Below are 22,327 nucleotides of genomic sequence, written 5' to 3' on the forward strand. Positions count from 1 at the left end.
GATGTTCTTTACTGAGAGGTAATTATATCATTTTTCACTAGAAAAGAAATAAACATCATGTGGTTCAATATGCTCCAGTTAATTCCAATATACTGAGTAAAACCTTTAAAGGAGAATAAAGGGTAACCAATGAGGACATTACATCTGCTACATGAGTTAGTGCAGTAGGGAACCTAAATCCTCCAGCTGGAAGATTTCATATTATGTTCTATATACTTCCTTCCTAGCACTCTTGACATGAGGATCATAAGATTATGGATCTATTTTAATCCTGACAACCAAGCAAAATCCTCAAGAATTCTGCTGTGCATGTTGAAAATTTGCATGTTTACTGAGACAATGGCTAAACACTCAGCAAGTGCTTGGTTATCTTGAGATAATCCCAAATTAGTGCATAAAAAGTGGAAAAGGTCCATTCAACACTAATTCAAAAATAGTGCAAACATAACTATGCAGAACAATACTAAGAATGGGAAATCCATCTTCCAAATAGTTTTTCCTATTGTTGGTCTCCATCTAAGCATTATTTATTTTGGAAAATTGGACTGTTGTTAATCTGTTGTTGCTTGTATCATCTGTTTTTATGGTCCTGACCCAGAAAAGGCAATATAAATGAGTCTGTGTGGGTGGAAGATTTATTGTGCCATACACATATTGTCCAACAAATATTCTTTTTTCTCTACAGCTTTCACTTGGTGACACTGACATTTAAATACATTCTAATCCTTGTCTTTATATCAGCTCTACAAGCAATAAATTTTCCCAAGCTGGAGTCTGACTCATACATGCATTTACATTATTTTATTTCATTATGCTTAATTTTTGGCAACTGATGCCTAACTCATTTGCTGAAAGCATTTCTAATGATATAAACTTCCTGGGTTATGGAATCTGGTCATCATATTTGCAAGTCATTGCTTAGTTTTGCAGAAATTCCATGATACAGATGTGAATCAGGCCAATATAGTGATGACTTTATGATATGGAAATGCTTGGAACAATACTCTGATCTCAAGTAAAACAGAAATACCAATTGATTTTTGAGACGGAACTGAGTAGCCTGCTAACCACTTCTTCCATGAGAAGATGGATTTGACTGCTAAGGAGCTAATTGATGAAAAGAAAACTGCAGTTGAGTTTCTATATAGTGCATGACTAAATGATCATCAGAATGTGAGAGATAGCTTAATACGGAGGAGTCTAAAAGTCTCTATATGCAACATCATATGCTACTCCTGAATCAGCTATTCTTCCTTGTGGCAATTTCTTCATTACATGATTTATTTATTTTTTTGGTCCCTGTTGCTGAGTAATGACATGGTTTCAGATACAGTTTGCACATTTGACCAAATCTTTCTGATACATCATTTGTTTCCTGTGTTGCATCGTGCATATGCCTATATTTTGCACTTGTGGTAGCAAACAGGATTTGTTCGTTGTTAACAGCACCCTTTCACCAGGGTTCATCAGAGCTGTCAAACTCCCGGCCCACGGGAGAATGTGCCATGTGCTGGCCACGCCCACTTTCAGTTTAGCAAAGGGAGGAAGTTCTGATATGTCATGTGATGCCGCCGTGACAACATGAGTTTGACTCCCCTGCCATGGATAGTGCGTGGATGGCTTTTATGATATAGATTTTAGCATTAGGTTAATAAAAGTACTCACTAATAGTCTTTATAGAAGGAAGCAAGAAAATGTATTTCTACTCCAAAAAACAAAATAGAAAACATTTACTCAATATCATGAGTGTACTGTGTATTGATCATTACCAAATCACCAAGTCTTGTTTTGAAAATACTTGATGAATTAAAAATTTAACTGTATATTTTGTATACTATTTGGGCAATTTAAAGTATAAAGAAAATATATTTCTGGAGTTTTGGGGGAAGCAAAGGAATACCCATTACTAAGATACTAATAGGTTAGAGTCACAGTATAAAACCTAGGAAAGAACTGTTTCCCGGTTTGTTTATGCAGTATAAGAAAATACCGGTAAGTGCTTAACCTAAGTAAATGAGCCATGCATGTACATCATGTTTGAATGTATTCAGTAGTGTACTGGATTTGTTATATATACTATTGGATAAATGGTGATCAATAGTCTAGCTCACTTACAGAAGTATTTCATGTGAGCTATCTTTCACAGGCCAATATCTCATACATGGCCCATTATATATTCCAACTGGCCCTAGAAATATACGATCTAACAAGGCATCTCTTCTTAACCAGCAGATCAAGTCAGAAAAATGCCATACTAGGGATGTCATACTAGGGATGTCATACTAGGGATGTCTATGCAAATATCATATTAAATAACTTTTCAAATCATAGACTTTCTTTCTCTCTCTATTTCCTTTTTCCTTTGTTTTTTATAAAAATATATCTGCAAATCACATAGCTGAAAGCATGCTGGGAAACAAGGAAATCTGGAGTAACCAGGATCTTTGAACTTCTATGAGCAAAGCAGTAATATTTTCTGTCTAGTTCAGAAAAGCGTCTGGCTAAGGAAGGTCCCTGAGAAATTATCAATGCTGCTATCAGTTATATGGTGGGTCAGCCACTACACACTGAGGAGCAAACATAGTTGTATGATTTCCCCAGGACCCAGGAAAGGGGACAACAGAACTGCAAACTACTTTGCCTCCTCAAAATTAAGCAGAAGGGGCTCCGAAGTAAGACTCATCCGTATGTGACCAATAAAAGGCTATATATAGGTGCCTGGCCACATCATCTTTTTGACAGAAGGTGATACCAATTGTGAGCAGTCACACAAGTACAGAGAAATAAAACTAACACAGAAACCAACAGACCACATTGTCTTCTTAGTCAGAGAAGGGCTTTGCATTTCCATGGATAGCTTGCATGCAAAACAGCATTGTTGGGGATTTTCTGAAAATGGGAGGGGGTCGAGAGCCTTACACTAAGATAGATCCCTCCCAATAAGTTAAGGCTGGTTAATTATTAATTGGCATCTATTGTCAGGGTCCAAAGACAAGAAGACAGGGTGTGAATTACAGCAGAGGGAATCTCCCTCACACTCACAACACAGAGAGCTCTTCACCAAAATACCTTTACAGAGACTGCAGTGAATGTGACGAGAAACTAAGTCAAACAGGAGTGAATTTCCAGCCCCACATGGATAAAGATACACAGCAAGTGGTGCTCCTATCAGTTCCCCCTCAAGCCTCCTTTCATCCTTTCCACAAAAGCTGCTTGCGAGATCCAGTGGGAAGATTCCGTGAAACAGTAATTATTACCCAGGTGCTCCAATATGGGGTAGCCTGCAGGAACCCAAGGCAGCTTCGCTCCCCTTGCCGACATCCTCTTTTTAGTGTATACTTCTCTCATCTTGCTCTTCATCTTTCATCTTCAAATTTCTGTCAGAGTATCAGCAGGCACCAGCCCACGTTTTTTGCCACTTGTCACCTTGATGAAACCTTCATTCTCTTTAGTCTTTCCCACACCAACACAGATCTAGAAAAATCAGAAGAAGGTGTAGGGAGAATCCTAAATGTTATTAAAAGACAGAAAAGAAGCTGCTAGATGTACATGTATTATGAACTCTACAATGTGACATTTAAAGTATGGAGTAGTAAATAAGTATTCCTTACTGCCTTGTTTATGTGTTTTGGAGGCATTTTTTAAAAAATCAAGTTTTAGCTCAGTGTTACTCAGTCACTTCCAAAACTCATGCTTCTCATGGGCATTTTAAAAATCATTTTTCATAAACAAAAGGTTCTGGCCAAGAAGTTGCACTTTTTAAACCATAAAGGCTACAAACTTTTAGTAAAACTATCTAGTAGCCTTTGGCAGCTTGTACAACTCATCCTACAAGCCATATCATGTCTCATTAATTATCCAAAATTTCAAGTGGCAGCTAAAGAGTGGTATATACAACAGACATAAACATAACCAAAACCTTTCTTTCCTGATCAGTGCCTATAATAACTGAGAGACTATTCAAGAAAAAGAAAGAGATGTAGTGCACATGACATATCTAAACCTCATACTATAGCAATGTATGTTTGGAAAAAAAATGAAGAGTAAGAGACTGGTTCCAAAACAAAGGAGGAAAATGTATTTGATATTCTTTTATATACAGCCCCACTGCTGTAATAAAGAGAAGAGACCGGATCCCCTAATTCTGGATTAAATTTTATGAGATACCACAGTGCCTCTTACATGAAGTTTAAACTTAACTTTCCTTTGGGTTTATGCTGTTAATGCTGTTAGTTAGTTACACGGTTTTTCAGCCCTCTGTATAGGCTTCCACGTATTAGAGAACAAAACTTTAATACCAAAACTTTAATGCCAATGGCTGAGAATCCGCCTCCCAACAAAATACATTTCTAGATATATTTCTGTATGACTCATCCAATAATAAAAAATAATAAATGAAGCATATTCAATGGAAACTCCAAATAAACTGCCCTAAGCAACTGTCTGAGTTTCTTAATATTAGAATTAGTCCTGTGTTCCAATATTTTTCACCTTGGCTTGCCTCTCCTACTCTACACTATCGTACTGGCTCTCCTTTGTTTGGCATCCAAACTGCCTTAAGCTCCTTTCTTCCATTATTTGTAGCATCCAGTCCTTCCTTACTGCCTCAGCATAACTTTGTTTGGTTAAGACCTATTAAAATGAACCAAAGAATTCAGATTGGCTGAAATCCTGCACACTGACCGTGGATGCAGGAGCATCAGGCTGGCAGAATAACATGGCTGCAAGGAGATGCTGAATTTATTTTGTATGTTCAAGAGGGAAGGACTTTGGAATGCCCAAATGGAAAATTCATTGGCTGCAAAGTTAATTCCATGGTTTTCTATTAAAATCACTAGAGGAGGAGACTAAGGACAAAAGGCTTTAAAGACCAAGGGCCTTTATATATAGCTCATCTCCAATATTATTAAATTCTGTATGGGAATATATTAGTCATCTCTCTCTATCAGCTGTTTTTCCTAACCTGTTATAAAGCTATAATGACCACTGGAAATCTGAGTCTTCTTGTCCTGACTCAACTGAAGGGCAAAAGCTAGAATGTGTCTTTGTACAATCTCTGGGTAATTTTATTTTGCTGAATTATAGTCCATCTGAAATATAGTCCATCTGAAAGTGTCAAAGAAGCATTGCTACTTGAATTACATAATGATTCAATGAAAAGTTCTCACTCAGCAAAATGTCTCCAGTGCCTTACTTAGCTCCAAGATTTTAGTTCTTCAGCAATACAGAAACTAGGTCCTCCTCAGCTGCAGTTCAGCTTGCGTGCAATAGTATTATACAAAATTGTATACAACCTTCATGTCAAATTCATCACCATAATATGAAGCACAGATATTTGCTCCTAAATATAGAACTTTGAGAACTGGTAGTACTGACACATTATGTAATTATGTGATAATCATTTTAAATGTTAAATTACACTGACAACAATGGTACATATTATCAGAACCATGGCTTTCCAGTTGTGACATACGGCTGTGAAAGCTGGATCATCAGAAAAGCTTAACCTGGACCACAAGAAGAAGTAAAATTAAGACTTTTCAGTTCAAGCACAAATAAGAATGCTAAAGTTTAAATATTTTGGATGCCTGCTATGAGGGGTGAGTCACTGTACAAGCCTCTAATTCTTGGAATAATAAAAGATAATTCCAAGAGTCTGACAGAAAACAAAATCACTACATGCTATCAACAGATAACACAAGCAAAAGCTTACAAGAATATAAAGAAGCAAAGGATAAAGATTATCCTAGCAAAACAATGTCCATCAGGTTACAAAAACTGAAGAAAAATACAGTTCTTTTTAGGTTCAACCTGGTATTTGAATTCAATAGGCAATACCAGGAAAACAGGTTAGATTTGAAAGCAAGCCAATCAAGCTATTTATTTATTTATTTATTTGGCTGCTTAAAACTTGTCTCTAAATTTCCTAGAATCATGTTTGATTCCTTTTATTTTAAATTACCTTTTACTTCAGGGAGAGGGAACCTTTTTCCCACAAAGCCTACAGAACATTTATGAGTGGACCAAAGCTGCATTTTAGTTCTTCTTGGATGACCCCATTTTATTTTCACTTCAAGCTCATGTAAGTGCTGGCCAAGAGGCAGGGCGTATCTTTCCAAACTTGAACTGACTGGACACAGGTGGGCTTTGTGAAAAAGAGGCTAGAGGCCTTACTTGACCACGTCTATATTTGGGGGGCATACATGCCTACCTGGTTTTCTTTAAGGCTCAGCTGTCCCTGTTCTTTATTGCCACAAAAAGTCCTGCAGCATCTCCAGACAGTTTCACCCGGGCGAACTCGCTGGACAAAATTGGCTGGGAAAAAGCCAATGCGGTCTCCCATCTTCCCCTAAATTGCAAAACAAAAATGTCATCGCTATAGCATAAAAGTTTATGATAGTATTTATGTTATACTTTTATATCTTGCTCATCAGCAGGCATAGAAACTTGGCCTTTTAAATTAAAAATTATAAACTGAGACCTGTAATTATCTGGATTTTAAATAGGAGCCATAGAAAGCAAAACTGGTCCTAGAGAATTGTTCTGCTTTATGGTAAATACATGCATAGTGATATATTTGCTAGTTTTCTTCAACAGGCAATAAAGGAAAGTACTGATTTCATCAGATTTCTACTGGATTTTTCACTATGTAATTATACTTTTACTTTTTGTAATGGGTTTATTGTTTTGAAATTTTTATTGCATGTTATGGTTAGAAAGCACCTGGGAGGAGGTTTTTATAAAGGCAAAGTAGAAGTTTCTCTAGTCAGAAATAAGTATCTGAATCAAGTAAAACATTTGCCATTATACTTGCTTTTACGCAATAAGGGGAACCATCCTTACTGTTTGGTTAAGGCTTTATTTTGGAGCTTTATCACCTTCTTTCTCAAAATCAGTTCTCCCCAACTTGTATTTTCCTAATTTGTTGGTACTGGTACTGCATCTCCCAGATGATCCAAACAGTGTCACCATTGTGAATTTTGGTCCCAATATATGGTATTTTTAGAATGATTGGTTAGAAAACTTGGCTGTATATCAAGGGCTTCCAAAATTTTTCAAGATCAACATTCTACATTCTTTGATTCTAAGCAGATGGTCATGGGCAGGATGATAGGAGTAACATCAAGGAATAAGTAATCTGACTAGAGCCCAGCGTGCTTTGTTAGTTTTCTCCTTTTAATTCAAAGGACTTCTCAAAGATTCATTTTGGAATGTTAAAAATATGATTTCAGTAACTTAAAACTTGAGAAGGATTTCATGGATGAGAATCCTGAGGGAGAAAACAATCCCAGAGGCTTGGGAAACTTTGAAAAGTGAGATTATAAAAGCCCAGTCTAGCACAATTCCAATGAAGAAGAAAAATAAGATTATCTTAAAAGGAACTAGCATGGCTGCACAAAGAATTTTCTGATAAACTGAAATACAAAAGGGATAAAATATTTAAATAAAATTAAAAAATGGGCACATAACTTAGGCACAATATCAGCAAATAGTCGAATCTGCAAAGATGAAGTCAGGAAAACTAAAACTAACATGAATTAAAGCTTAAAACAAAAGTCAAAAATAACAACAAAAAAGCTTTTTCATGTAAAAAACAAGAAAAAAGTAAAGGAAACATTTGGTCCATTAATGGGAGAAGATGGCAAGAATGTGGCAAGCAGCAGGGAGAAAGCAGAACTACTATTTCTCTCTCTCTCTTTACACAAAAGGAAAAAAACACTCTATTAAAAAAAAACACTGCAAAATGCAGATTGGAATGTAAATCAAAATAAGCAAGATCATGGTAAGATAATTTCTATCTATCTGAGATGATTTCAAATCACTAGGACCAGATAGATTACACCTCCAGGTTCTGAAGTAATTGGCAGATGTGATCAGAAACTGAACCATATCTTTCAAAGAATCTGGAGCACTGGCCTGCGTACCATACAGGGCTCGTTCCAGTATTTTAGATAAGCATAGGCTATCTTGGGTTGAGGAAATTAGATCCAAAGAAGCATATTATTGTTTATAATTAATTTATCCAATGATAGTGATAGAATCTCCACTTTAGAATGCCTAGGTATTGAAAACCTGGTCTTCTGTACCTGCAGACTTCCAGTTGGAATATTTTTAATGACTATCTATCTATCTATCTATCTATCTATCTATCTATCTATCTATCTATCTATCTATCTATCTATCTATCTATCATATTTCTGAATCACCCATCTCCTCAGAAATGAAGCCTTCAATCACAATGGGCTAACATTTCCTCCCCCCACCCCTCGCTCATATTTTAGGATCCTGTCCCTTCAGGAAACTTCCGAAGACAGAACTTTTCAGACAGAGCAGAGGATGTCACCATTGTAGTACAATGGTTAAGATGCTGGCCCAAGATAAAGGAGTCCCTGGTTCAACTACCTGGTAAGCTATGAAGCTCACTGGATGACTTTGGCCCAGTCCTTCTCTCCCAATTCAACCTACCTCATGGAGTTGTTGTTGTTGTGGGGGAAACCTAGGAGAGGAGTGCTGCATAAGCTGCCTTGGGCTTCTGAATGAACAGCAGGTTAAAAAAAAATCAATTGATCTATCAGTCAATCAATTGGTCAAACACATGTGGTGGCACTTGTTCCTATAAGAAGTTGAACTGTGTATTTTATTTGCATATGGGAAATACAGTATATGTTCAGATCTCTGTGTTCTGCCACAATATTCTGCTCACCTTCCACCAATCTTCATTAGAATCATCTATCAGCATGATTCGGTCTCCTGGCCTGCAGGGACAGACAAATTCTAGTTTATCTCCAGCTGACTTTTGGGTAGTGAGATGTAGGGAATGCCACAGTATAAAATCACTGGGCAAAATAAAGAATGCCCTACTAGAAGTACATGAGTCATTACTAGCAGGTGTCCCACCAGCAACTACAGCCTTAATCTTGAGTGGTACCTTCTTTACGCTCCATCAGCAAGGTCTCCACAGTACAAGAACTGATTACCTTTGGCATTGGATTTCCCACCCAGTGCCAACAAGAATGAAGTCCTGAGTTCTCTTTATAGCACAAGCAATGACTTGCAAACTATCCACCGGAAGCAGTTTGCATTTTGACAGGGGATTTCAATTATACTAACTTGAAAGCAGTCCTCCCTAATTTCCATCAATATGTGGACTTTGCCACTAGGGGTGGAAACATCCTGGACTTAGCTTACTCTAACATTGAGAAAGCATTTAAGGCTGCCTCTCGCCCTCGTTTTGGCTCTTCAGATCATCTCTCTGTAATGCTTATGCCAGCATGTAGGCCTTTGTTAATCAGAGAGAGACCAATTAGAAAATAAGTGAGAGTGTGGCCAGCAGAAGCTATGGAAGCTCTACAAGATTGCTTTGAGTGCACTAATTGGAACATATTTAAAGAGTCTGCAACAAATGGACAACATACTAATGTGAATGAATATGCTTCTACTGTGTCTGCTTATATGCAAAAGTGTATGGAGCATGTCAGTGTTCTTAAGACTTTTGTCATATGAGCAAATGAGGAACCTTGGATGTCACAGGAGGTCCATGCCATATTGAAGGTGAGAAACATCGCTTTCAAATCAGGTGATGTGGCAGCACTTAGAATATCAAGAGCTGATTTGAGACATGCTATAAAAACAGCAAAGCGGGCTATAGTCAGAAAGTACAAAACTTCTTCCTATGGATCTGAGACTCATGTGGCAAGGTATTTGGATCATTCCTAACTATAAGACAGCTTCCCTGACATATAAGGGTGACACCGATTCTCTAAACAAGCTAAATATGTTTTGAGGACAGTTTGAGCCACAATGTTCCAGCAAGGAAGGCTGTTTTCCCTCCCTGATGAGCAGGCACTTAGGTTTGATACAACTGCTGTTCGGAAGGTCCTTTGGAAAGTCAATACTCAAAAATCTGCTGGTCCTGATAACATCCCTGGGAGAGTACTTAAAGAGTGTGCTGACCAGCTGGCCACTGTTGTCTCAGACATCTTCAACCTCTTGTTGGGTCAGGCCATGGTTCTATTATGTTTTAAGACTGCCATCATTGTACCAGTGCCCCAAAACACTATCATCACATTCCTTAATGATTACCGTCATTGCACTCACTTCATTATGATGAAGTGTTTGTTTTGAGAGATTGGTAAAGGATTTTATGGTTTCATAGTTTCTCCCTACATTTGACACATCACAGCTTGCCTATCGGAATAACCACTCTATAGATGATGCACATTTTTATGTGCTCCATCTTAGCTTGGCACACCTGGAAGAGAAGAATAGTCATGTGCAATTACTGTTTATTGTAGTTTGGCGTTCAACACAATCATTCCTCAGCATTTGGTAAACAAACTGAGCCTATTAGATTTTAATACTCCTTTATGTAATTGGATACTGGATTTCCTTACTGACAGGACCCAGTTTGTGTGAGTTGGAAGAAAAGTCTCCAACTCCATCTCCTTGAGTATAGATTCCCCACCGGGCTGTGTCTGGAGTCTGATAGTGTTCAGCCTGATGATCCACAACTGCTGTGCCAAATCTGTTACATGTCATATTGTGAGGTATGTGGATGACACGGCAGTGGTGGGTCTTATCTGGAACGACAATGAAGATGCATATAGGAAAGAAGTGAAGGTTCTGGTGGACTGGTGCAATAAAAGTAACCTGGTTCTAAATGTTAATAAAACAAAGGAGATCTTTGTAGATTTTAGAAAGTCAGCACAATCATACTCCACTCAGTATCAAGGATACAACTATAGAGGTGGTTAACAGTATTACACATTTTGGGGTGCAGATAACTAACAATCTTAATTGGTCTCTCCACATGTCATCCTTAGTGAAGTGTGTAAACCAGCACCTGCATTTCCTGCGTCGGATGAGGAGAGCACATCTTTCTTCTTCTGTCCTGGCCACTTTTTACAGAGGCACGATTGAGAGCGCTTTAACAAACTGCATCACTGCTTGGTTTGGGGGCAACAATGCCTTAGATAGAAAGTCCATATAGAGAGTGGTAAGGGCAGCCAAGAAGATTATAGGAAACTCACTTCCTGTTATTCAGGATGCTGCTTATAAGCACTATGTGCTTAGAACTCAAAGCATTGTAAGAGACCCCACTTCATGATCTGTTTCCATCTGCTCTGGGAGGAGGGTTTGAAGTATTTCTAGCAGGACTACCAGATTCTGTAACAGCTTTGCCATCCTATGCCATCCGTCTGGTAAACTTGCAGGATTCTCTCTCCGTGTACATGTGCACATCAAAACCAGACCGTGTTTTTACTCAGTGTTATTTATTTTGTCATGTTTATGTAATGTATATTAGAAGTGGAGACCCTTTGAGAGTTGAATGCAATGAAATTTCACTTCAATGTATACTGATTAGTGTACATTCAAAGTGACAATAAAGTTATTCTAAGTCTACTTTATGCCTAGCACATGCTACGGATTTCTAGACTGGATATCTGAGAACAAGGGCGTACTTACTTCAGTGGCAGATCATTGTTCTCCTGAGGCAGAAACTTATACAAAGCAACGTAAGAATACATGGGTGAGACCTCTTTGCGTGTAGAGCCTTGAGATAGCTATTGGAAAAAAAAAAGAACCAAGAAGAAACACTGCAGTCTTTAGACACATGGTGTAATCTTTAGGGATCTAGCCTGAAGTAAACAGCAAAATACCATTTGATGCAAAGTGTTCCTACATTTTACAGCTTCTGCAAAATGCTATTATGGGACAGACAGACAAAGATCTTATGATTACCAGAACTTGCTACTTTCCATGCTATAGATGGTGAAAGTTCGTTGGAAAGAATTTGTGAAAGGGAAAGTTGAGTGAAGTGGGTCAGGAATAGGGCAGAAGCCAGCCCCAAAGTAAAGCTGTGTGAAAGTATCAGCACTAAGCTGACAAGGGCCTTTTTCCAGCCATTCTATCCATCCCGAAATCGATTGTTTTACTTGGCTGTATTTTTCACAACTTTCTCTGAGGAAAAACAATCAGACATATGCCACTTGGTTTCCTTAAAAAGCAGAGCTCTGAACTTTAAATTGTTCACAGAATCATGGGGGGTGGCATTTGAGCCACTGAATTCAGCTCCCACTCAATATGAAAACCCAGATTAAAGCATTGATGACAAATATCTGACTCACACTGTCCAAACATGCTTAGCAAATATCCTTAAGAAATTGAACCCAATGCTGTCAAGAAATGTTCTTAACTTTCAAACAAATCTGTCTTCCTGACAGAGAACAGGTTATGGCCTTCTTCTGGATAAAATCTCTCCAAATAATGCAGTCATAACCTTCTCAGTCTTCATTTTCCAAAACTAAACACATTTCCTGTAATTGTGTCTAGCAGGAGTTATTTTGCCAGTCATTCTCATTGTCCCTCATTACATTTTCTTTAAGAAATTCTACACACATATAAAATGTCTGTCTCCTCATGACTCACTAAGGAAGTTTATAATAGTGGACCACCACTAAATAATTACAATTTGACAAGACGAGAAAGAGTTAGAGAATTTCTGTGTTGGAGTGTTAAATAATTATCCCACAAAAGAAAGCAATTGAGTGGGTTTATTTAAAAAAGGAAAATTGTGGCATGTTGCTCCATGCAACTCTACTTTTAAAATTGAAGTACTGTACTAAACAGTATTTTTGGCTCTTGAATTTTAAAAAGGAATAAAAGCCAAATATAATTAAATAAAAATATATTATTGTTTGCAATTTCTCTCATTTCCTTCCTTCCTTCCTTCCTTCCTTCCTTCCTTCCTTCCTTCCTTCCTTCCTTCCTTCCTTCTTCCCTCTTTCTATAGAAAGAAAAATCTGAGGAAGGAGCTAGTTCATGAAGCCATTTTTTTCTCAAATTGTTAGATCCTACATTTTTTGGGTAATCTCTGCTTTTTCTCAATCTTGAAATAAAATGGGCAAATTTTCTACCTGTTGTCCAGAGTTCTTTTCCTCCAATACAGGGTTCTCACCTTCTGTGGCCACTGAGAAAACTGAAAGAAAAAAAGACAGAACATATTAAGGCTCATCATTCCATTATGCAACAAAACATATATATTCTTGTTTTCTTTTTTCCAGAGAAGGATGCAATCCAACATCGGAGATGACAACAGATTCTCAAAATTCACTAAGAAACAGAGATCGAGAGAAACAGTCACTGGCATAAAATCTGGGCAAAATGATGTTCCTCAGATTGCAAAGACTAGGGATTTTTGCAACCCCTTTTGAGAGATCTAGCCTTGAGAAGACATTTTAATTAAATGGTCTTTGCTGAAATTAGAGGAGTGTCTGTACATGGATTTTTGGGGGGTTAGGATTCCAAAATAGCCTCGGCCTCACCTTTAGCAAAACACTGGGGACTGAAGGCTTTCAAAGTGATAAGCCTTAACCTCCAAACCAGTCTTGCCTTCCACAGTATAATTTATGTGGAAGGCAAGAGGTGAATTTGCATTAGAACAATTTTTGAAAGAGAATGTTTTCTTTTTTGAGATTGACTATCAGCTTCCAAACAGTAAGCCAGGATTTAATCATTTAAAACAAAATATACAATATGTGAAAGAAGACAGAATTAAAAAGAGCAATATTTCTTGCCTTTAGTAAAGCCACTTGGATATCTCCAGTGACTTCTGGTGTGAATTTTATTTCCATCCCAGAATAGACCAAAAGAAAGGGATTCACATTTCCATGGAAATTCAGAATTACACAATAATTCTGTGTAGAAATTACACATAGGAAAGGAAAAGAAAACAAACAAGGGGGTAGATCAAGACCAAAGCTGAGCTTTTGTCCCATAGATCTTTTCCACCTAATTTTGTGCATTTTGCAGAACTGGAGATGGAGGAATGAGAGAAAGAGACAGAGCAAGAGAGACAAAGACAGAGAGAGAGAGAGAGAGAGAAAACGAGGGAGTAAGAGAGATGTGTGACTGCATTGATGCAGGCTGAACCATTCCTCCTTTCATGTGGATATGTGGATACATATGCATATATATGTGGCGGGATGAAGGTAAGTTTTGGGCATGGTTAACAAAATAGGTTATTTTACATATGTTACATTGTAAGTGGAAATGGGAATTTTACTTACCATTATCGGTCATATTTTCCTCTGCTGTTGGTCCACTTGCTGATGAGCCTTCTGTGTTCTGAACTGGTTCCTCCTTCTCATTCTGGAAGAAATAAATGCCTCTCTGAGATCAGCCAAGGTTGACTGAATGTTGCTATCTGCTCTGGTTATACATTCCCTCAAATTGATCTCGACTCTTTATAGAATGAGTACCAATGAAAGAAACGTGTACCACTTTCTTGATTTACTCATAGTTTCAATCTTTCTTCCTATCTTTTTTTTACATATATCCATTTCCAATAATATTTTTTGCACTATCTCCCTCTAGATTTCACAAATAGGTTTCCCTCAACCCCAGCGTGTTCATCAGGGACCTGTTAATGTTACCAAAATGAAATCTTTGAATTTAGGGACTATACCAGGCTCTTGGTGGGGGATTCTGAGGTGCTGCTGAAGCTGGAGCGATTCATGTAGGCCAGTGAAGTGCCGTAGCGCAAAGTCTCATAAACGGGATCTACCTTTCCACTGGGGCCTGCTGGTAAACCAGATACATTTTAGAATTGGATTGTCATGCACAAAGGAGAAGCAAAGGAAGCTGTCATAAGCAGGGTCACTTTATTCTATTATTCTATACTTTGATTAGCATATGCTATCCTGGATGATTTGTAAAATTCCTTGTGCAATGAGCGAATCTGTCCTCATCAGCCAGATTAACCCACCATGCTTTCTAGTTACAATCTGGAAGGACAGATTTGACCAGTCAAATTCTTCTACTTGGTTCCCTGATAAAGAATATTTGCTAAATTGGATTTGGGAGGCCTTTGAATTCCAAAATGAACTTCCCCGCCACCTCCATGCAATTGTCCTGCCTCAATCATGGCATTTTACTTGATGATCCCAGCACCATAATCATCTTCCATATATAACTCTCCTGCATTTTCTCACTGCTTCTTCTGTATTCTTTCTTACCCCTGAATATCCATTGAGGGCTGGGAGGCAGCAGAGGCAATTTAGAGGTTGGGTATCAGAAGGTGACAACTATGAAATCCCCCCCCCCTTTTTTTTTTACATGCACTGCACATGCATGTCCATCATCTTGAACCCATCCCTTGGAAAGTCTGAGCTGGCAGTTCTAGGAATCAGCAGTCTGGGCGCACCTCACCATCCATTTTCTGTGATTGAATTTCTGCCAGAAATTTTACTTTTCAGAGTTTAGAAATGGCCAAGTTCTTACCCGCAGGAGGAGATTCCTTGGCTGGGGCTGGTTGGGGCTGTGGTTCATGTAGCAGCAGAGGAGAACTAAGATTACGGCGGAAAGAGGTTGCCTGCTGAGGAACAAAGTACAGAAGAATATTTCACTGGCTATTATGTGCTTGACCCTCTGCCATGCTGCTAAGAAGAGGGTGAATTAATATAGGAAGCAACTTTGTTTCACCTTTGAAACATTACGAAGGACTAGTTTATACTCTAATTTCTCTTTATATGCTTAACCTTCAGAGAAATTTTAAGCTAATTAAAACAGGACAAGAAATAGTCTAGAAATCTGCACATCAGCTTCTAAAAATGGTGATCCTCAGATTCACTTTTTGTTTCTAGATATCTGGTATAGCAGATTAAGTTTGGTCTCAAACCAAGAAAATTCCTCCATTTAACATTGATTTCACAGAGCTGTTGGGAACCCACATCTACTGTTTTTAAATCCCTGAAGGAAACATTAAAATATAATCTAATAAGACAAAAGTTGTGAAATCTGAAATGTACAGAGAAGCAAACTAGCTAATAGAAACTGGCTTTAAATGGTACAACACTTTCTGCTTCAATATGTCAATTAGTAAGCCACAGAAAGCACATGTAATACATATTGAGAAAACCAGAGAATCAAATGTAATTAACTCTAACACAAGAGATGTGTATTATAATACTGCAGTTTATTCATTTTGTCTTTTGCACAACAAAACAAAGTTTAACATAATAATGTTCAGAAATGAAAACAAATTATATTGTAAAGCTGCTTTCCATTCTTTCTTTCTTAACCATATTCTCAGAATGCATATCAAACCTCTCCTTTTTGTAGTTTACTGTTCACGTGGAGGAAGGACTGCAATGCTAGCAACTGTTTGCATGCAGTGAAACGTAACTCATTTAAGCTTGATTTCATAAGCTACAATTTGTTAAGGGTAAATATAAAAGAACAGAAACAGAGAAGGTGGATCGATAAATGTTTAATGGCCAAGTGCTTTTTAGAATGTCCTTAAGTGAAAAAAAATTACAAGTGAGTAAAATATGTTAAAATCTACTATCATTCTGGAGAAGGTGTAAGACAAATCAAGTGATTTATCCAGTTTAAGCAGAAATACATATCCGGTAACAAAGAATTGAGATAATTAGTTTCAAGAGTATTTTGAAGAACATATTTTTTTAAAAAACATGAGTGGGTTGTTTTCCTTGCATGATCTATAAAATAGTACTTCTGAACAGCTGGAGCTAGCAGTACGTAAAGAGGGTTGCAAAAATATATTTTTGGCATGTTGCTTTATGTCTACTTTATGTTCATTGATTTATTTTTTTATACAATTTGTTGGGGCAATTTTTAAAACCAAACCTGGTCACATATGATAATTTTGATCTTACATAATAGGAATTTTCTTGAATTGGCCAAAATTTATCTTAGTTCAGCATTTTGAGAGGCCTTCCTTTGCCCTTTGTCAACTAATTTTTAACAAATTTTAATTTTTTAAATAAAATTAATTCAATTTTTTTTAATTCTAATATTTCATTTTTTTTACAGTTTATACTGTTTTTTTTATTATTTTGATGTTTTATTGTACATTGCTAAGAGTGACTCTCTGAGGAAGTTGGGAACCAGTAGTTCAGAAATGTGAAAAATAAATAAATATATATTTTTTGTTTTTCACACTGGCCATCTAGATGTCTCTGAGTACTTTTAAGTGGCAGAAGGAGACATATCCTCCCCTGCCCTTGTTCCCCTAACCTGTTTGGAGACATATTGTCCCCAAGCCAGAGGCAACAGCCAATCTGAACACAACCATTTTCACTAATGCTTTAAAGCCACTCATATTAGTAGCCATCACCATGCCATGAGGTAATAAATACCACATATTATGTGCTAAGTGAAAACATGCTTTCATTTGCCTATTTTAAATATCCGCTTAAGTTTGCTTCATTAGATGGCCTAATGTTTTGAGAAAGGGAAAAATATATTGTCTATTTTCTCCATGTAATGCTTAATTTTATATACCTTAGAAATATCCTTACCAGTCATTTTTTTCTAAGCTAAGTGTCTTACATTTTCCAGCCTTTCTATGTAAGGAAAATGTTAAAGACAACTGATTATCTTAGTCTGCCTTGCCCTGCACTTCTTCCAGGTCCAACCATCATTGTATAGAACATACCAGATATAGATATTCCAGTCATTATAATGCTGGCTGTTCTCACTCCTATCACAGAACATGCCTTTTGCAAAGCTGCTATGACCAGATATCTATTCAGAATAACCTGAAGACCTTTTGTCCAGTAAGTAATTCATATCAATATCTGAAATTTTGGGAGGGTTCTGTTTTGCCTTAAAGTGGATCACTTTACACTTACTTAAAATGAATATTTATCATTTGAATGACCATTCACCCAGTTCTGAGAGATCCTTTTGAACATTGTCACAACCACAGGACTTATTTGTTTTTTTAAAAATAACATGAAATCCATTTTTTACATGAAATCCATTCCTAGTGCTCTTGATGCAGGACTTCATCCAAAATGCACTAAAACTTTGTAGGTAAAATCCACTCTCCTATCCTCCCCCTCTCTGGATCTCCCCATCCTAACCCATGCATAGCTTTGCTTAGCTACTTACTGTCTTGCCCAGGCACTGCTGATGAGAAACTTCTTCTGAACACCACAGATGCACACTCACTTTGCATGTCTTGCATCGTAGGCCCTGCTTGGAGTTTCCTAAAAGTAAAGGCAAGACACAAGGGAGTGTATTGCCAAAACACAAGAAGGTGTTTTGCCAAGATAATAGATGTGTGTTGGTGAGAATAATATTGAGGGGTGGAAGAAGAGAGAATCAAAATCAGAAATACATGCCTGATAACAAGGAGTAGGCTATATACTCATCTCAAATGAGGCAAATAACGATTCCCATCCTCCCCACTCAACATATCTACAGGGTGGCCTATTATGATCCAACCATCTTATGATTCCCCCCCCCACCATCCTTATTTCCAAGGTTATTTTTCCTATGCACTTACAGACAGTCCTCAACTTACAACTGGCCACTTTAGCTCCCCTCTCCCACAAAAAGCTATTTATGACCTGGTCTTGTAGTTACAGTTACTGCCCTGCCCTGGTGATGGTTCATTCTTATATCAGACACAGGGATGCTGTACTGCCCTCCAACCTCCCTTCGCATTCCCCCCATCGAGCCCCATACCCTCCTCCTCCACATCCCGCGTCACTCGTCACACCTTTCAAAGAGCTCCAGAGCTTGGGTTAAGGATGTGTGTGATGGACAATGTGGGGTGAAGCTGGGGCAAGGAGGAGGATTTGGGGCCTGATGGGGTAGGAAGTAGACTCAAACTCCACAGGGACCCTGAGGGGCACGAGGAGAGCATGAGGTGCCCCAGAGGGTGGGGATGCCTTGAGAAATTGGAGAGCCTTGAGGCATTCTATGCTCCACTCAACAGTCCACATATTCATTTAATGACTCTGTTGGAAAGAAGAGGTATATAGGGTGTCATACATGAGACAAACACATGGCTGCTTCACTGAATAGCCATCACAATTTTCAACCTATACAAACAAGGAAAAGAAAACAAAGTATACGGCCTATAAGACTTCTGCCCACCTCCAATTGCTTGTTGCAAGCCTTCTTAAAAAAAACAAAAAAGAAAAATCAGGCCTGTGTGCATCTCCTTGCGGTCCAGCTGTTCTATTTTTTTTCTCTGTGGACTCCACTGAAGCAGATGAGGGACATCAACAACCAACTTCCATCAATGCATATTTTTCCAAGCTTCATCTAGAATCAATGCCTAATCTTTATTAAGTGTAAACCTATTTGAGGAAAGGGAGAAGGGCCATCCTGATTTGGCAAGTAGCTCAGGATTTACAGTTTAAGTAATCCAGATAGGAAAAAAAAACCGACCAAAATTCAGCTCCTGAGTGTACATGGCAAGAACTAGCAAACATTATTCAGAAGGTTGGGGGGGAAAGGCATTCAATTGCTTACCTACAATAAGCTGGTGGCAAATTTCACAAGGATTGTGTTTCTTGAAGATGTGTTCCTGGAAGCTGTGGGTCTTCATGGGCTTGAGGGTCCCCAGGGACTTGTGAAGGGCTCTGGGGGAGGATTCTACTTCGGAGGGAGCTGGGGGTGGAGACGGGGGTGGCATGGAATCAGGAGGGCTGAGCAGGACATCAGAGGGCAGCTTGAACTCATTACCAGAGCGCAGAAAAAAGTTCTCCACACTCTTGCTGCGCAGGATGGTCTTGAGTGACAGAGAGCGTTTGAACCTTTGTAACTAGCAGACAAGGGGAAAGAAAAGTGGAAGAAATAACAGCAGTCACTGGGGAGGACGACATCATATATTAGCACCGTGAACTTTGCTCAGTATCCAATGGAAGTGATGAAATATTCAATATACTTAATGAGTTTTGTGCTTTCAAATAGCAATAGTACTTAGACTTATACAGCGCTCCATAGTGCTTTATAGCACTCCCTGAGTAGTTTACAATATCAGCATATCAATAATTCGGGTTTTCATTTTACCCGCCTCAAAAGGATGGAGGGCGGAGTCAACCTTGAGTCAGTCAGGATTAAACTCCTGGCTGTGGCCAGAGTTAGCCTGTAATACTGCATTCTAACCACTGCACCACCATGGCTCTGGTGTTGACTCCTAGCAACTGCCTGGATTAGTCCGTAGTTTTCTCGGTAAGATTTTTGGAAATAGTTTGCCCTTGGCTTCTTCCTAGGGCTGAGAGAAAATGATGGATGAGATCACCCAGTCGGCTTTGTGATTAAAACCATAATCTTCTGGTTTCTAGCTGGTAACTTAACTACTACATCAAACTGAGCTGGTAAACTTCATTTTTGCTTTTCCCTTCAATCATCACATTTCCACTGCAGAATTTTCGAAAGGAACTGAAGGTAATGCTTTAGGGGAAGAGTCAAAACAGAAACTCAACCCATTTCTCCTTCTCCCCATTCCTGATGATGCTACCTAGCTTGGTAAGGAAACATCTGCAAGGAAACAACCAAGCTCAGAGAGCATCAAGGACCTCACAGAAGAGAAAAGCTTCAGCCTCATTCCACACTTATCGGAGAAGCCTTAAATAAATAATCTAGAGGAGGGCACATGGGAGTCAAGAAAATGTTTCTATTTTAAAAAGTAAGCAAAAACTACTTTAATCTGATTTGGAAGACAGGCTGCTTTGGTGGCGGGGAGGGAGAGAGGAGAAAAGGGCAAAGAAGAGATTGTTTAAGGCTGCAGGCCATTTATGTGCTAGAAGAACCATCCTCTCTTTACTGTTTTTCTTTCCTGCTGGGGAAAAGAGGCCTGTCAACAGTGGAACAAGTTAGTTAACATATTGTTAGGAAAATTTTCCACTGACCTGCTTCTTGTGAGAATAGGACCTTGAACATACAGAGCAGAGGCCATGACTAACTGCACTCAAGGTACCGACCGCATCTAGGCCTGGAGGAAAAACTCTGTTCAATGTAACAGCAACCCATTGGCTAACATGTGGGCCTAGGGGACTATGGCAGATGCTTCAATCTCTAGGCGTGCCTGGAGATGAATGAGCTTTATGGCTGGCTAGCCTGGAACCTCATTTCACTTTTCACTATCTGTTTCTGGCGAATGAGAGCTGAATCCATTTTGCTGGTAAAGCAGTTATACTTACACCAAGTATGGCCAACATCAGAGAAGGAGGATGCTTCAGGGATAAATAATATTGTATCTCAGTATATCTTAGCAATTTTAGTAGTTAAATACACCGGCTACTTTATTTTATAGTAACTCAGCAATTTGGCCTCTTACTTTGCGGTTCCACCTTATACGTATTGTAATCTGGCTCACATTAACCTTTTTCTGTGGAATGCCTTTACTAATACATTTTCCAATCTCCTTATAGAATGCCAGTTTTGCTATACCACATAATTCCAGCCAGTTACTGCAGTAAAAGGACTGCTGTTAGTGGAGCCCATGACAAGCACCAGCAATGTGGCATAATCCTTCCATCATCCCCAACCAATATGGCCATAGGAAGTTATGGGGTCTATATTTAGGGAAAAACCATGACGAAAGTTATAATCTGGGAACAACTAAATCTTGAAACAATTTTTAAAATGAATAAATGCCAAATTCTTAGCAGTTTAAATAAGTGCTGAAGGATACCATCTGAAACCCAAGATAAATATAGCCAACAGCATACATTATTGGGACTCAGGAGGTTGTGATAAAGTGAAACAAATGAATGAAGACAGAGCAAAATGCTGGAAGTAATTACTTTGTAATTGGATGGGTGGGTGCAGAACAGAGGAATGCAAAAGGTGCAAAGATGAAGAAAGGGAAAATAAGATCACTGGATGAGATTCGGAACATTTTAGAAGACAGAGTGGAAGGACATATGAAATGTGACTTTCTGATGGGAGGGAAAGGTCACTTCAGAGACTGGAAAGCAATGTTTGGAAAAAAGGAATATAAAGATGTGGAAGTGAGGGGCACAAGTGATACAGCTGGGGGATTCTTCTAGATGCAAACAAGGCTTCAGCCAGCAACAGAGCAAGGCTGGAAGAAGTGGCTAGGGAGCCAAAAACAAAGAACAAGAGGAACTGGTTAGATCATTGAAACAGCCTGAAAAAGGAATTAGTTTTACAGTGATGAGATAAAACAGTTTTCCTCAGATAAGAATCCAATTGTTTCTGCTGGAGTCTGGCTGTGTTTTAGGTCCTCTCTAGTAAACAATATCATGTTGCAAGACGAAGGAAGCTGGCTTTTGGCAGAAACCATCCTTCCACCTGAAAAATACCTTCTCCAGGAAGCTTTTAAAACTTGGCTTTGGTTTAGTCCCAGGGCTGGGGTTAACGCACTATTGTATAGATAGGGAGGGAGTGCTATGTTTTCATCTGTGTTGCCTTTAAGATTATTTTAGTATTTACTATTGTATGATTTTGTTTTATAGAACTTTCTGATCCTTTTTGCCATCTAGTTTCTATTGGAGTTGGTGGCGATAGATAGATAGATAGATAGATAGATAGATAG

General features: G+C 38.4%; 1 protein-coding gene across 3 annotated transcripts in view; it reads right to left on the minus strand.

Annotated features, from left to right (window-relative positions):
- Positions 1 to 616: 616 nt before the first annotated feature.
- The window catches only part of STAC2 (SH3 and cysteine rich domain 2), a 41,608-nt gene continuing 19,897 nt past the window's right edge, over positions 617 to 22,327 (minus strand). The window contains exons 2-11 of one of the 3 annotated variants that reach the window (XM_087918126.1): positions 19,294 to 19,585; positions 17,920 to 18,017; positions 15,283 to 15,376; positions 14,468 to 14,580; positions 14,070 to 14,151; positions 12,918 to 12,979; positions 11,467 to 11,564; positions 8,705 to 8,756; positions 6,212 to 6,349; positions 617 to 3,474 (exon numbers count right to left, since the gene is read on the minus strand). In XM_087918126.1, coding sequence (XP_087774252.1) covers positions 3,370 to 3,474; positions 6,212 to 6,349; positions 8,705 to 8,756; positions 11,467 to 11,564; positions 12,918 to 12,979; positions 14,070 to 14,151; positions 14,468 to 14,580; positions 15,283 to 15,376; positions 17,920 to 18,017; positions 19,294 to 19,585 — 1,134 coding nt within the window. In that variant the 3' untranslated portion in view covers positions 617 to 3,369. Of the gene's footprint in view, positions 3,475 to 6,211; positions 6,350 to 8,704; positions 8,757 to 11,466; positions 11,565 to 12,917; positions 12,980 to 14,069; positions 14,152 to 14,467; positions 14,584 to 15,282; positions 15,377 to 17,919; positions 18,018 to 19,293; positions 19,586 to 22,327 lie in introns of all 3 variants that reach the window. The other 2 variants (XM_087918125.1, XM_087918127.1) reach the window with 2 other exon arrangements.

This window comes from Pseudonaja textilis, chromosome Z, assembly GCF_049901715.1.
Source record: "Pseudonaja textilis isolate UNSWEBS1 chromosome Z, rPseTex1.2, whole genome shotgun sequence".
NCBI classification, from domain to species: Eukaryota; Metazoa; Chordata; class Lepidosauria; order Squamata; family Elapidae; genus Pseudonaja; species Pseudonaja textilis.